The sequence below is a fragment of the Antrostomus carolinensis genome, unplaced genomic scaffold (assembly GCF_000700745.2).
Source record: "Antrostomus carolinensis isolate BGI_N321 unplaced genomic scaffold, ASM70074v2 scaffold11034, whole genome shotgun sequence".
In the NCBI taxonomy this organism is placed as follows: domain Eukaryota; kingdom Metazoa; phylum Chordata; class Aves; order Caprimulgiformes; family Caprimulgidae; genus Antrostomus; species Antrostomus carolinensis.
This window is the reverse complement of record NW_010308711.1, coordinates 99,986-115,749: the sequence shown is the minus strand read 5'-3', so window position 1 is coordinate 115,749 and position 15,764 is coordinate 99,986. Positions and strand designations below refer to the sequence as shown.

The 15,764-nt window shown below is 40.2% G+C and overlaps 2 protein-coding genes across 2 annotated transcripts in view; one reads left to right on the top strand and one right to left on the bottom strand.

Annotated features, from left to right (window-relative positions):
* Positions 1-885: 885 nt before the first annotated feature.
* Positions 886-5,015, top strand: LOC104523324 (MLLT10 histone lysine methyltransferase DOT1L cofactor). Its single transcript, XM_010165862.1, has 4 exons — positions 886-939; positions 1,086-1,211; positions 1,967-2,179; positions 4,474-5,015. The coding sequence occupies exons 1-4, from the start codon at positions 886-888 to the stop codon at positions 4,516-4,518; spliced, it is 438 nt and encodes a 145-aa protein (XP_010164164.1). The 3' UTR covers positions 4,519-5,015.
* A 6,821-nt stretch (positions 5,016-11,836) lies between these two features.
* Positions 11,837-15,764, bottom strand: part of DNAJC1 (DnaJ heat shock protein family (Hsp40) member C1) — a 72,374-nt gene continuing 68,446 nt past the window's right edge. The window contains exons 10-12 of the mRNA XM_010165861.2: positions 14,126-14,174; positions 13,152-13,636; positions 11,837-12,051 (exon numbers count right to left, since the gene is read on the bottom strand). Coding sequence (XP_010164163.2) covers positions 11,983-12,051; positions 13,152-13,636; positions 14,126-14,174 — 603 coding nt within the window. The 3' untranslated portion in view covers positions 11,837-11,982. The remainder of the gene's footprint in view (positions 12,052-13,151; positions 13,637-14,125; positions 14,175-15,764) is intronic.

Here is a 15,764-nt window from a genome sequence, read left to right as displayed (position 1 = left end):
GACCCTTGGGGAACAGCACTAACCACAGGCCTCTAACCTGTGCAGTTCCTTACTACCAGTCACAACTAGCAATCCTGTTGTCCTGTTGGTTATCCTGCGCACACCTCCTTGCTGGTCCTAGTGCTTGTGCATTCACACGATCACCTCATCTCCATTGACAGATGATCTTTCAGTGTGTTTTGTGTTGGCTTGGGTTTCTGCTGAGTTCCCATGAGATGCAGCTCATTGTGCAAGAGCTAGTGCAAGGGGAGAACGTACAGCTGATAGGGAAATACTTCACCTTTCAATAGCAGGGTAAACCTATTGTGAAACTGCACCTTAATAATTCAATGGGTGTTTTAAACTAGTAGAAGCTAACACTGGAACTGAAAGAGTAAATCCAACTGTCTTCCTGGTCTTCTGTTCCAAAACCACCCTTGTTCATGCTGTTGGTCTTGCAGTGGACTGGCATAGCTGAAGAAACTCTCTATTTCCAGACCAGTTGTCAGCTGGATCAGTTCCCTGCCCAATTTGCTAATAGCTGTATAAAATTTTATGTAGGCATGAAAATAGGGACTGGGAGCTAAGTAGTAGGCAAGTGCAGAGGCAGCCTCCTTCACTCCATGGCAGCAGCAGTTGGCCCACTTCCAGGCTGAATGTGTTTGCCAAATTCCAGACAAGGTGTAGGCAGTAGTGATAGATTTGAATACAGCCAAAGATGAGAATTAGAAGGAAACCAAGACAGAGTAAAAGCTGGTTAACTGAGTATTAGAGGTTGGCGAGAGCTGTCTTATGTTATAAAATCTGGCCTTTCTGTATAAAGTATCTGGAAAAAATGTAGAAATGAATCTATTATTATCTGAGTTTAAAATAACGTGCACGTAGTAGAGTTGTGTTACAGGCAAGATGTTGGTGTTGCTCAGCATAAATGAAACTGGGGGTGGTGGTGGTGATGCTGAGGTATGGATCGAAAAATGCAACTAGACAGACTACTTAATATTTGTCAGTGTGCAATCAAAATGCTAAATAGGAACTGTCTATTTATACACATCTTTGTTTCAATGGAAAGCTGAAGTAAAAAGTTCCCATGCTTTCATATAAACTAGTCTTACCCTGTCAAACCCTACAGTGCCTCGGGACTAGGATTGCTTCCTGACCAACAGAGACAACTTCTACTCCATCAACAGCACCAGCAATTCCAGCAATTACTCAGTACTCAGCAACTCACATCAGTAAGTTTTCCGGTTTATTATGATTTATTCCTCTCTTGTATTCTAAGGCATGGATAAACTCCTCAGCCTAATATAAATACTAGAAATGTGTTTAGTTTGTTATTACAGGTTTTGATAATCTTTTAGTTTTTCAGTTACTTTGACCTTTTTGGATGATAGTCATGCTAAATTACACAATATTGTTAGGCTGTGTGTATTGCTAGAAGAATTGTTTCCTAGCGCCTTCATTCCCATTTCATCCCATGGTGACTTGTGTCTCAGCATCAGCTGTGGGCAGCAGAGTTTGGGACCCTGTATGGATTCTAACAACATCCTAAGCTATTCTCTGCTTCTGCTAGGACTCAAACAGAAGATTTTTGGGTATTGTCTCATGAACTGTCCTTGCTTTGCCTTGCAGTATTCATATAGGCCATTAGGTGACTGGTTTAAGTATTTGTATTGTTAATTGTGTAGTCTCAGTACTTTGACAAACATGGTTTGATAGTCTTCCCAAGTATGTTTCTTCTGATAGAGGCCTGATGAAGCCCACAGGCTTAGCTGAACTTCTGCTGAGCTACTGATTTCAGGAAATTCTATAGGCACTTTCTTCCGTTTCCCACAGTCCCATGAAGCTTCATTAGTGTAACCTAAATGAGCTGGGATTAGGTTAAGGGTTGCACTGACTGAAAATCTGGATGAGCAGGAACCCAAGGAGGAGCTATTTTTCACTAACTAATTCTTGATGTTTTTTTTGTCTCCTCCTCGCGTTACTCAAGGAACAGCATCAAGCCCTTTTGTATCAGTTAGTACAGCAACAGCATCACCACCACCAACACCATCAGTCTGAAGTACAGCAATTGCAGATTACCGGAGGAGCACAGATACCCCTAAACAACTTACTTTCAGGCACGCAGGCCTCACCACTTAATGCAGCTACTACCAACCCATTCCTTACAATTCATGGAGATAACGCAGCTCAGAAGGTGACAGTAAGTATATTTCTCACCTCATTTTCAATGTAGTACCTCCAAGAGGTAACTAAAAGATAAGCAAGTTATGTGTCTGTGTTCATACCTCAAGGATGGTGGATTTTTTGTTCATTGTCTTTATTTTTCATGAGCCTTTGTCTGTACTTAATGAGGTTCAGAACGCTGTGAACTTGTAGTCGCTTACACCTAACCTGTCTGCTGCACACTGCTTCTTCCCTGGATCAGGATACCAAACCAGTGACCCTTGCTTTCCTCCTGTAATTACAAGTGCAGCCTTAGTCCTCTTCACCCCACCTTCTTCCCCAGCTTTGTGTCCACTATTCTGTAGATCATTCCTTTTATCACTTTACTTGAAGAATTTGTCCTGGCCAGGCCTCAGGCACTGTGGAGCTGCAGAGATTAGCTGATGAGATGAGGAGCCTGTTGCTGGGGAGGTGAAATATGTATTAGGAGAATGGGCTGCATGTGTCTTGGGTCTGGCATGGGAAGGGGAGGCTGTGCACTGGGAGCCTGAGCAACTCCTTTGCTCTATAGAGTAATAAAACTTTTCCTAGACAGATAAGAAAACAAGACACATTTTTCTAGCAAAGTTGTTTCATTGACTTCAGCAGTTGCCTGTATCCTCCATCCCTAAGACTGGAATTCTTTCTTCAAGGAGGCAGAGAATAGACTTCATTCTCTAAGGGTCATACAATTAAGATAAGAGAGAATGAAGGGAAGGAGCACATGGAACTTGTGAAAACAACGGATGAGTAGAGCTGGAAGACAAAGTTCCAGTATTCCTTGGAGAAGACATCAAGTGGCAGTGGTAGTGAAAAAAAGGAAGCTTGTCTGCAACAGCAGGCATGAAGAATGTGGGGCTAGGTAGTGGTCCCCTCTCTGCTCCCCACCCCCAAAACCTCCAGCTACTTTAGGGATACAGTGGTGCAGATGGACTGCAGCAGCTGGGCTTTTGTGATACTTTCCAAAGTCAGGTGAGACACACAACATAAAGGATTTCCTGGAAATCCAGGAAATCCAGGAATCCATTCCAGTTTTCCTGGAAACAGCTCCCTTCCATTAAAAAATACGAGTATTTACTTTTATTTAGCTTTGCACACGGTCGTTGTTACTTTCCAGTTTGGTCCATTGTTGTGATGTTGCAACTGTACTGCAAACTGCAGGACTCCGGTAGGATCGGGTTCTTCCCCGGTCACTGACTGTCCGAGCAGAAGCGCTGTCACAGGGGTTTGCTCAGTGCCTTGCCATGATTTAGAAATGTTCACAATTTGTTCTGGTATGTTTAAAATTTACCTCCCCTCATTTTCTAAAAATCAGTAGTGAATGGAATGGAGACCCTCTATTTGGTTTGCAGCAGAACAAAGCATTCTATATGTGACCTTATTTTGCATTTTTTGAATAGCTATTTCCTAGGTTTGGGCAGCATGACCGGGCAGCACTAATATATTTTACAAACATGCTGTTACAATTTTATTTTTTGTTCTTCTAACAGTTAGCTGTAAACAATTCCAGGAAATCTCAGAGCATATTTCAAACAAAACTCTTAGAAATAAATTTATTTTGAAATTGCCTTTTTTTTTTTTTTTTTTTTAAAGCTTAGAATTGAGACAGATTGCATTGTGGTGTTGAACTATTTTAATCCATAAAGAGTTTTTAACAAATTCTCTATTTGCCTAAAGTTTGAAGGTTTTAAAAGAGTTTTTAACAAATTCTCTATTTGCCTAAATAAGTTTGAAGGTTTTAATCTCATTTCCAGTTGGAAGAGGTTTTCAAGCATTTCTGAATGCTCAGTGAATGAGATGAGGTTTTTGCTCAGTCCTGTTCAATACTCGCAGGAAACATCTTCGTAGCAATTGATGGAAGACAGATAATCATGACGGGCAAAATGGAAATTGTATTTCTATTCTGATGGAGAAGTGTATAGATTTCTGCCCTCTCCAGTGGATAAAATGTAGCAGAGGTCACCTGGTGTTTGTCTTGTGGTTCTACAGAGAGACCAACAGCCAAGAGCAGCAAGTCTTGTTGGAATTAAAGCAGAAGCAGAATCGGGTGTTTTCTAATGCCAGCAGTGATGACCTTAGTATGAGTTGCTTCAATGTAGGACAACTCCCGTAATTATTCTTTCCTTTCCCACTTTTTATTCTATGATACACGGTTGTTCTTTACAATGCAAAAGTTACTATTTAGATAGCTCTAGTAAATGTACCTCATCTGCTTTGTCACTTGTATGAATTTATTTTTACTGAGCTCTGTATTTTATAATCTGATTTTTAGAAGTATTTTCTCTTACACAGAGGCTCAATGATAAAACTGGACCAGTTGCGTCAGAGAAGAGTTGACATTTGAATGATACTCGAGAACTGCATGTCCTGCTGTTATAGCACTTCATCTGGCTGCAAACTGCAGTTTTCCTTTCTGCAGGTTGAAGAAATGCAACAAGGAACTCTTACTGCACAGCAAAAGATTAGTAATTTTCATAAGGATATTTTTGGTAGGCTTTCATTGGCTTTCTTGTTGCACTAAAATGGATGTACTTTTTAATGTTTCAGACTGTGAATAGATAAAACTAGGCAAACAATAATTATTTTGTCAGTATGATGGTACTAAGTACAAATTCAACCACAGATAAATATACACTTGACTTTTCAGTCCTAATCTTATAAATGTAAAGGCTCGGAAACTGTCTGCAGTCCTGCGTTACTTTGGTTTCAGAGCAGTAGGTTTAAAAACCAAACCACCCCCAACCCTAGCCAGTCTGATCTGCTGCTGCAGTTGCAATATATCCTTTTAGCCTAAGCTTGTACTAGCAGCCTGGGCTTGCTGTTGGCCGTTTCTTTTTTACACGCCTGTTTTGAAACCTGACTCATAAGGGAATCCACTTCTGGACTTTTTATTCCTTCAAATTCCTGTTATATAGTGAGAGTTTTTCCTGAGTAAGAATTGCAGTATGGAATCCAAAGTTTATTAATTTTGCTGTAGAGTTCTGAGGTTTTTAAAGGAACTGGTTTGGTTCCAGTGACAGTTTTCTTACCCGATGAGAAGGCCACACTGGAAGAAGTACGTGTAGTGTTTGGCCGAAACCAAGTGCCTGTTGCTACCTCCATTTTGTTGAAATGGCTGCAAACACTCATGCACTAGACGTGTCCTTGTTAGCAGCGGGAATATTCTGTGTTGCACCAGCAGCCTTCTTGTTCTGCCTTTCCTAGAGGTGTTTATACCACTGTCAATAGCTCAGGCAGATTGTTACCTGGGTCACTTTTCACTAATAAAGTACCAAAAAAGTGAGTGAATATTTCCCACTAAAATGTACCAGTGGTTGAAACGGGTGAACTTGCGTTACAACACTTCTGACAGTAGGTGATGTCATGGCGTGAGTCTATGCAGTGTGGTGAAGGATAGTCTAAGTGGGGGTAATAACCACTAATCAATATTAAGGTGGGAATTATTAGAGGAAGAGACCCAGCTGTAATTAGACCTCCACTGTGTACTTATTTGGAAGAACATGTTAATTCTGCAATATGTTTCTTAGTTAAACATTGCACAGTTCTTACCTCATTTCTGTAAATAAAGTTTTGTGAATCTGTTTTGTATTGTGAAGAATTCATAAGAAAACATTGATATTTTGATTTGTAATATTTCTAATTAGTAGATTTAATTGAAAAAGTAAAAATAATTTATTTTTATATGTTCGGGGGAATTTTTTAAAAATGTCACAAATCACTTTTGTAGATACTTTACAAAAGTAAACCAGTGGTTTATTTTACTTACTCAACCCACTGGTGGATATTCTGTAACAATTTGTACAAAAGGTAAGATGGAAATGTGCTGTTATTTTGACTAGATGTAAAATTCCAAGTGTATGAAAAGATATGTACAAAGCTTTTGTTAATAAACTTTAATAATGCTGATAGCTGTATACTGCTTGTGTGAAGGAGATCTCGTAGGACACAATATTTCTGTTACCATCACGTGACAGGAATGATTTCAGTTGCACATGGTGACTAAAATTTATTACAACAGAATTAAAAAAAATGTTTCTCATGTAAATTTCACTTTCAGTTACTGGAGGCAAATGTCCCGGTGCAGCCCTTCATCCTTCCAGGAGCAGTTACTGTGCAGTTGCAGGAGGAGCAGCGAGCTGGTGCTCTAATGGCCCCAGTTCATTTTGAAATAATGTGGTGAGAGCTCTGCAGAGATGGGAGGGGTTGTTTATCAGCACCAGTGCCTGTGTTGAGGTGATCAAGGCCTTGGGTTGTTGCTGTCATCTCTGTACTGTATTTTCTGTAAAACCAGCTCAATGTTTTTTCCAGGAATTTTGCTTACTGGGGTTGGTAAATATCCAGCTGAACTCCTGGTCTTGTTTGCCAAGCAGCAAGGAGGAACTCGACTCTCCCTGTACTGTCACTTGAAGATAAAATGTGATGTTTGTGGTAGTACAGGTTTTGGGAGACAAGGGAGGTGGTGTGGCTTCCTCACGAAGTAGATGAGAGGGACGAAAATCCCAATATGCCCACCAGCACGAGGCCTCCAGGGACTCCTGAGCATCCCTTCTGCTGGAGTCATGGACTGGAGGGTTACATTACTGCTGCTGTATTCATGGGCCTAAGCTGAAGCCAAAAACCTCACCTGGTAGGCAAGAAGAAACCATGGAAACTAGTAAAAGCAGTAAGCCCTGCTTTTCCTTGTGTGTTTCTTTTATTGGAGAGGGGCTGCCTAAACTCTGGTGTTAGGTTCCTGGTAAGATGTAGAGAAGCATGAAAGGGACAAGTTGGAAATACTAGTGAAATTGTAAAATTCGGGACATTCTTTAAAAAATCTCAACTTGTTAGATAGTGGTGGCTGAAGCCCAAGAGAGCGATGGATGTTTTACAGTTCCCAAAGTTCTGATGGACCAACAGTAGGGAAATAAGGAAAAGGAGAGTTCTGACATCCAAACAAAAATCCAGTTCACTGGCCCCTTAAAGAAAGAGACCGCATCAAAGCCAAATTCACGTGAGGGCCAGATGCAGTCAAAGCCAACCTCCTTTCAATGGTTTTACAGATCTTGACATCAAAGATGATGGTCTGTGGGTGACGTGGCCCCAGCTCAGTAGAAGCTGATGCTGCTGTCCCTGTGGAATGTCTCCGAGGCCAAAGCAGCCCAAGGCCCTACACCAGTCCCTGGCAGCCAAGTCACTGGTTACCGAGCTACACCCAGGTGTGTGGGGAACTGCTCTGGGTTCAGTGTCACGAGAGCGGCACCAGCTAATGGTGCTGCATTTCGAAGAGTCTCAGGGTAGCAAAAAAATCCAGCTTTACTGACAACACCGACAGCACACCCTATGGCTTACAGGAGCCAACGAGTTCTGGACAGCCTGTGACATCCCAGAGCCTGGTTTTATCAACTCTGTCCGTCCAAGCTGTGGTAGCAGGAGCTACTCTTTCAGCGGTGTCATTGTGTGACATTTAACTGACTGATTATCTGGTGCCTGTTTTTCATAAGCTGCACTAAAATCTCAGTGCTGGTTCTGCCTAAAGGAACGTGTTTTTAAAGTCAAACACTCAAAGTTTCTGTTGTCAGCTCATAAAGAGGTCACACTGCAAAATCTTCACTGAAACAACTTTTTTTTTTTCCTCTTTTCCAATTAGTTAATACACTGACAGCTGTAAAGTTGAGAATAGCATAGTCCAAACAACATTTAGATCTACAGGGCATTGCAGAACAACGTCTTTCTTCTAGACCTGAACTAACCTAAATTAGAGCACTATTAACCTTTATAGCACCTCAGTCATATTCATTCACTTGTGTGTGGTTGTCATGCTATAATTTTACAAAATTCTGATGCTTTAGCTTGGCATTTGGACTGTATCCTCAGCAAGGTCCTGTAGTGCTGCTCACCCTGGCTAGTGTGCCCCAAATGCCCCTTTCCATAGCGCCTTGCCTACCTCATCAACAGGGACATGCAAAGATGCTCAAAATAAATAGACTCAGATGTGACTCATTCAGGTGCAGGTCAGAGTACAGAAGCTGCAGCACAGACCCTCGGCGACTGAAAGCTTTTCGTGCACAAAGTTACAGTGCAAAAGGCACTTTGAGGTAGAGCTCACAACTGCCCAGGAAAGAAAAAATATTTTGGTAGCAGGCAAATATTAACATTAAAGGAAATCTGCATCCTGTGCTAGAACCAGAGTTGGAAAAAGTTGCTTAAATCCCAAGCCTAGAGTGACCTTGATTTTCATGGACAGACAGTTTTAGAAAAACTAGCTCTGGTGGTAGATACTAGATCCACAAGAAAATAAAGCCTGGCTACAGTTGTCTAGCAGGTGTCACATGTGACTGCAGTCATTGCAGACTAGATCCACTGCCAAAAGGGTCAGTTGTCTCACCATCCAGAAAACATCCACCTACCCCAGGAGAGGACCCTGAAGATCTTGAAACTTCTACATGTACCACTTTCCTTCCCACAGCCAAACACAAAAGCTAAAGCTTAGGCTGGGCCAACTCCTCTGGCCCTTGAGGAACCCTTGGAAGAAGCTTTCACTACATCACTACATGAAGGATCCCGCCTAGATGGGTATCTCTGAGCATCTGGTTGCAGAGATTAGATCCACTGATGCTGGACACTGACTCATGTTCCTCATTCCAAGACCTACACTGCCAGACTACTCAGTGGGAACACCCTTCCAGTTCCAAATGACCCACCAGTCCATTGCAAAACCTCTCCAGTTCTTAACAATGAGACAGCTGGGCCTGCCACCAACTCATGGTGCAGTTCCACTGCGGAAGAGGCCAGTGTATTTCTCTTACACAGTCAGCTTGCCTCTACTTCCAGGCAGCTTGATTCTTCAAGCAAGAAGGATGCACTCCAATTCACTTGCACCCAGACATGAGCAGCAGCCATCAGCAGACACTGCCATCCACCACTTCAGGTACCGAACCTGACAACTGTGACACAATTACATACAATCTTTGCCGATCCTTAAGGATCTTCCTTCAGCTAAACAGTATTTGTATCATCAGGAGCGCTGCTTTAAGCTTTTCAGTGCGACTGTTCTTACAAACAAAAAAAGAGGAAAAAAGTTTCTTACGATTAAGTGGTGGTGCCCGTTCTTCTTCCTGAGACCCTCGCCCAGAACGTCCATGGCAGAGAGAAGCTGCAGGTGTTGGGCATTAATTATTAAGTACGTAATTATTGCCACGTACGCAGCAGTGATGTGGGCACGTCTCGAGCACTCTTACACATGCAAGTTTTTAAAGATTTCCAGTGACAAAGGTGTCAAAGTCCTCCCACGTCCTTACTACATTTGCCCCTGGATTTTTTTTGCCCCAATATCTAACTAAACTGAGCCCATTATTATTATTCATAGTCACAACAGACATGAAACAGTTCTGTACTAATTGCATCAGGGAGACAGAGATCACGCAACTGCAAAGCTCTCCTTTTGTATATTTGCAGATTTTTTTCTCTCTCTCTGTCTCAGAGCAAATACCAACAATTCCTTCTGTCCTTCCTAGCAAATCAGGCTTTGTAGACTCTGGATCATTCTCTTCACCCTCTTCTGGATGGTCTACATCTTCCTTGAAGTGTGATACACTGAAGCGAGCACAACCAGGTGAAGTCTTTTAAATCCAGAGTGGAAAGATGACTCTTTCTTACCCCCACAGGCTACGCGCTGCCATTACTTGCTTTCTTTTCATGAAACAGCAGAAATATTCCAATTACCAGCCGGGTTTTTCATTAACAGTACATCGCTATTTGCTTGTGTTCTTCTACCCCAGCCCTATCAATGCTCTGTCAAGTTAATTTTCCCCAACCCCCTAACCCTTTTAGCAGCTTTTCTTCGTAGCCATTTCAGTTACCTTGCTTTACAGCTACAGTCATCTGTCTTTGAATCTTAGAGTGTTCTGGATGACTAATACCTTTTTAAAGTTAAGATTTCCTGATACCTCTTGAAAATACCTCACTTGATCTCACTCAGAATTCTTCACAGAATTACTATTATTTGGTCAATTAGCACACACAGATCATAGTACAGCTTCTAAATATGTTTAGTTTCCAATGCAGTTAACCTGTGAAGCTCTCTGTGAAACAAAATTTAAATGGATTATTTTGTGTCTAGTAAAGTTTCCATAATATCATTATTTCTACTGACTAAGACGATTTTTTTAATATATGACCAAAAAAAAAAAAGTTCCAACTGGTAAAGGAGCACATATGGAACACTTACTTATGTTCCCTAAATACTTCTTCCTTAAAGTTTTATGGGAATGGGATGAAATTTTGTGAAATGCTGATCTGTCAAAAGCAAAAAATTGGCAAACAGTTGCTGGGGAAAATCCACAGTGTAAATGGCACAAAGTTAACAGAGATTTTCAGCCACCAAGCTCTGATTTTGAGTTCAGATACATGATCTGCTGATTTTTCATTTTAATTTTGAATTAAAGCTGGAAAACTTACTAGAATCGTGCTGTTAAATCAGGATTTGAGTGGTAAATAATTATTTGAAAAAATGCAAGTCCTTAATGTTTCTTGCAAAAGACTATGATCCCTGCTCTGATCTATTGATATAATTTATAGCCCATACAGTACCCTTTATTCCAGCATTTTATATATAAGCTTTGTATAACTTTTCCAAAACGATGAAAAACAAAATAGTAAGTAAGGAGTAATAACCCTCATTACCTACTCTTCAAATATAAAATCAAATATTGAATCCAGGGAGAAGAGGAGACTGAGGGGTGACCTAATTAATGTTTATAAATATGTAAAGGGCAAATGTCATGAGGATGGAGCCAGGCTCTTCTCAGTGATGCCCAATGATAGGACAAGGGGCAATGGGTGTAAGCTGGAACACAGGAGGTTCCATGTAAACTTGAGAAAAAACTTCTTTACAGTGAGGGTGACAGAGCCCTGGGACAGGCTGCCCAGAGAGGGTGTGGAGTCTCCTTCTCTGGAGACATTCAAGACCTGCCTGGACGCCTTCCTGTGTGATCTTATTTAGGTCCCTGCTCCAGCAGGGGGATTGGACTAGATGATCTTTCGAGGTCCCTTCCAATCCCCAACATTCTGTGATTCTGTGATTCTATACAAAACCTCCCCAAATCTGAGAACTCTTAGCCCAACAATGTTACCGTTTAAGTCCTATTCTCTACTTAAAAACTGGTCATGAAGTATATGAGGTCTTCAATGTTCTCACCTATTTTGAGTTTACCAAATAACAGCACTAGCAGATAGAACTGTGCATTAGTCTGCGGGGCTGGTAAAATAGGAATTACACTGCGGGTGCTTATAAATGCAAGTGGAAATCAAGATTATAGATACTGCTTATTTCAAAATACTGTTAGAATGACTAGACATTTCATGCAGCAGCAGCCATGCTTGTAAGCATACTGTCTTCTATTTATAGCTGCAAGAAAGAAAAAATATCTTGAGTGCAGAGTTCCATTACTCTTGTCCTTGCTTAACAGTTTCAGATCAATTCTAATTTTCAAAACAACATTTAAAATTCTTTATATTTTGTATATCCGTTAGTTGCAAACCTACCAGCTCCAGTATGCAATGATCAGTGTGGTTTTTCCTGCAGGTCCAGTAATTTTTAAGACATTGTTATCATACATCTGTATAAGCAGCTCTCCAACACAAAAATACACCTTCATTCTTCAACACACAAAATAGGTAAGATGCTATAAGATTTATTATAATTTCTTTTACTAAGGCACATGACTTATAGAAATACTGAGGTACAAAAATGCAGTTTCCTGCATGTGAGATTTAAAACCCCATTTTGACAAAGATGAACTACATCTCTTCTGGAAAGAACATTCAGCTTTTAGCCATTTTTTTCTTTTGTACCAGTTCAACAAGCAACTTGTATCTTGCTATACACTCCTCCTAAAAGGAAAAACAAAAGTGGTGTTAATTAAATTTTGGTATTTTAGTATTGCTTTAACTCTATGCATCCTACCTCATTCTACAAGAAGAGCTAGGTTCTGGGGGTTGTGTGGGGCTTTTTGGGGGGTCTTTTTGTTTTGTTTGGGTTTTTTTTGAAGTTGCACACTGAATTTCAGAAGAAGAATCTATGTCTAGTGAAGAGCTGGTTAGAAAAATGAACTTGCAATTTACTTTTCTTAGTCGATAATTTCTGTCTTTAAAGAGCACACAAACCCAAAAACCCACTTGCCCAGTACTTCTTGAGAATGACTGTAAAAGCAATTCTTAAACAGTTGTACTGTAACATCTATTTCAGAGCAGTTATTCTGGTATGAGTCACACTGCAGATAGGTTAGGACAAGCCTTTCTGGTCACTAACACAGCACCTACTCACACCCGATACTGTTTTACAGCTTCAGAGAGAGAGAAACGCTCCAACCCCCACCCGTGTTCCCTGCTCTCTCACACTGTGTTTGGCACAAATAAAATTAGGATTTTCTGCTGCTACAGTGACTGAAGCAAGCAAACTAAGCTATCACAACTATTATGAAAACTAGCACAGACCAACTCTATCAATGACAACGAATGCTATTTTAAAAACATTATACTTACAAAAAGAACATTAGACAGATTATTGAGCATTTAACACTTGCAGCTGGATTACTTATTTTGTTTGTTCATTGAGATGGGTTGAAAAAGGTATTGTAAAAGTGTAAGCAAAGCAGCTCACCAACATTTGGTTACTAATTTTGAATCAAAATTTGTTTTAAAATCTAATTTGTCCTGCAATTGAAGATCTGAAAGGCAGAGGAGAAGTACGTATTTTCAATGAAACAGGAGGTATTTCAACATTCGATTAAACAAACTGAATTAAAGGAAACCGTATTTTAAACAAAACCAAACATGACAGTAATGCTCTTTAGGTTGATTACCTCTGGACTGATAGGCTAAAGTAAAACCCTCACCTTTCTGCATGGACCCTCAGTTCTTAAGGTAAGCATAAATTGGTAGAATATGTTTCTCCTCAATTTATATTACGGTTCAAACAAAAGGAAGCATACCTTGGTTTTTCCAGGAACACATTTTGCTATTTTATCCCAGCGATCTGGTGTTCCCTTTGGATACTGCTGCAAGGCCATTTCAAGAAGTTTCTGTTGATTTTGAGTCCAGAGTTCTTCTGGGGCACGGCTTTTCTCTCTTTTTCTGCTCTCATCATCACTCTCATCCTCTTGCTCAGTGTTATCAAAATCTTTCTGGCGTCTTCCTCTGCCCTTCTCTTCTGGTACCTCTTTCGTTGCTGGTTGAGTCATTTCAGGTGCTTTGACAATTTTTCGTTTGCGATATCTAGTTTCACTTGCAATGGTCTCCTTTTGATCTATGTGCACATCCATCTGCTCTGGGATATGATTGTAGTTCCCCTCCTCCTCCTCCTCCTCTTCCTCCTCCCTTTCTCGCTGAGTGATTATGTGGTCTGGCAAATTCATGTTGACTTTGACATTCTTGGAATTCTGGGCCAGTGTTTTAAGCTCAGAGAGCCTAATGATACCTGTTGGAAGTACTGTTGTTACACTTCTAAAAAAATAAAACAAACCTCAAGCAAGCAGGGAACTGCTCGCAAATAAAAGGCACCCGAATAGTGCAGAGAGGAGGAAAAGCTTTTCTGGATTAAGAGCTTAAGGAAAATGCTTATCGAGAAATCAAGGTATTATGAAGCAATGAACTTTGCCAAATATGAGTTTATCTGGTGTATGTGAAGTACTAGTAAATTATCACACTGATATAAACAAATAGAACAGCCTGAACAAATGAACAACACCCACAATCAAGTGAGTAAGAAAGTCTGGGAGGACGTAGCTAAAGAGAAACATCCCCTCAGATTACCCATCAGTTCTTCTCTTTGCCCAAAGCAAGGCAAGGCTGCAAAAGTCTCTCTCGAAAGCACACGCTGCAAGGTACCACATGCACTGGATTTGCACAGCTATAATCCAAGTACAGGGCTGCTAATAAGCATCAGTGAGGATCTAGTAGCACATACCTGGTGTACAAGTGACAGAATCCTTCAGTTGTTTGGCTTTCATGGTAACCTGCATGAAAACAACAACAAAAAAGACTTGTTAAAAATTACATAATTGGGCCACTGAGTAATTATTTAGCAGCTTACTGCAAAATACCAACACTAAACATACATTAAATACAGCAAGGCTGATGTTCTTCTGCTGGCTTTGTTCATATATGGATCCCAAACTGGCAAAAAGTAACTTTCTAGACTATCCTTTCTAAAACACTTCTAGCTTATTAAGATAATGTAAAGCAATGCTACACATTTCTATTACTACCACCATAATACATCACAATGGATACTCAAATTTTATTTTCTTTCATTGTTAAACCCTAATTCTCTAGCCTAAAAAGACCATGAGGAGAAGGGAAAAGGAAACAAATTCGTTATCTTCTATATATTAGTCTATAAATACTGAAAAAAACGCCCACCCCAAAATGGCCCATGTAGGTGCAGATGATGAAGTATGCTAAGGGACAGGCATTCAGTCTCAAAATAAAATGTAACTATTTGATTGCCAAAGATGAGCAAAGAGACCTCCTAAGCCCTGATATTTCAGGAAAAAACATTTATTACTGAGAATCCTAAGGATGGAGAGCTGCCTGCTTCAACCTCTCCATGTATACAGAAATCTGTGTCCTGGGAGAAAAGTAGTGCCAGACTCAGCAATTTCATTTTTACCTAAGTAAAGAAACAAACAGGTTTTCTCCCCACCCAGAACGAGGAACCCCCCCCCATCCCAAATTTCTAGACGTCACTAAGGATAACAAAGAAGACAGGCTTCATTTAAAATTAAGATCCTTTTAATAAGTTAGCATCTATCTGTGTTGTATTAAATGATCTAGAGTCCAAGATTCAAGTATCACATAAAAACATCTTAAAATGTAGTACTCAAAGAAATATAAACACTTTTTAATTACTGAAAAGGTTTTATGAATACCAGATTTCAATTTCAGGGTATTTTTTTTAATATGAAGTCTTTGTGAAAAAGATAGAAATTGAAATAAAGTATTCTGAGCCATCCAAATCAAATAAAACTTAATATGTAAACAGGCAACGCACTGAATCAGAACCGATACCACCTGGCATGGGTAGCCCGTGTTTCCTGCTATTTGAACCTGGGACTTCAGATAGTGTAAGGCACTTGGTGGTAGTGTGCTGCCCAGAGCAAAAATAAAAAAATACATCACCTACAAAGTCAGAAATTCCTCTACATGGGATCATATTTACTCACAATATGAATCTTCGAGTCCTTCAGAGCCACAGCACAGACCTCTGCTGTTTTAACTAACTAATGTCAACAATAACAATTATCCTCTATGTAAAGCAGCACTAGGGAGCAAACCTGCCAGGGGGTTGTACAACTATTTGCTGGAAGAAGAAGAAAATTTGCTGGAAGATTTGGCATTCTTGCTCTATGACAAGATTCATAAGTGAGTACTTCAATAGTTAAAATACTTTGGTATATCATCTGCTTCTAATCTAGTCTGTTTGGTTCCTCCCACCCACCTTTCTGCCCATGAAAGTGCAGGACCTTGCTTTAAAAACAGGCAAGTCCTGGATCTCCTTAACAAAATGACAGCAAGACTTAACAAGGCAAAGTGGTCTATTTTCC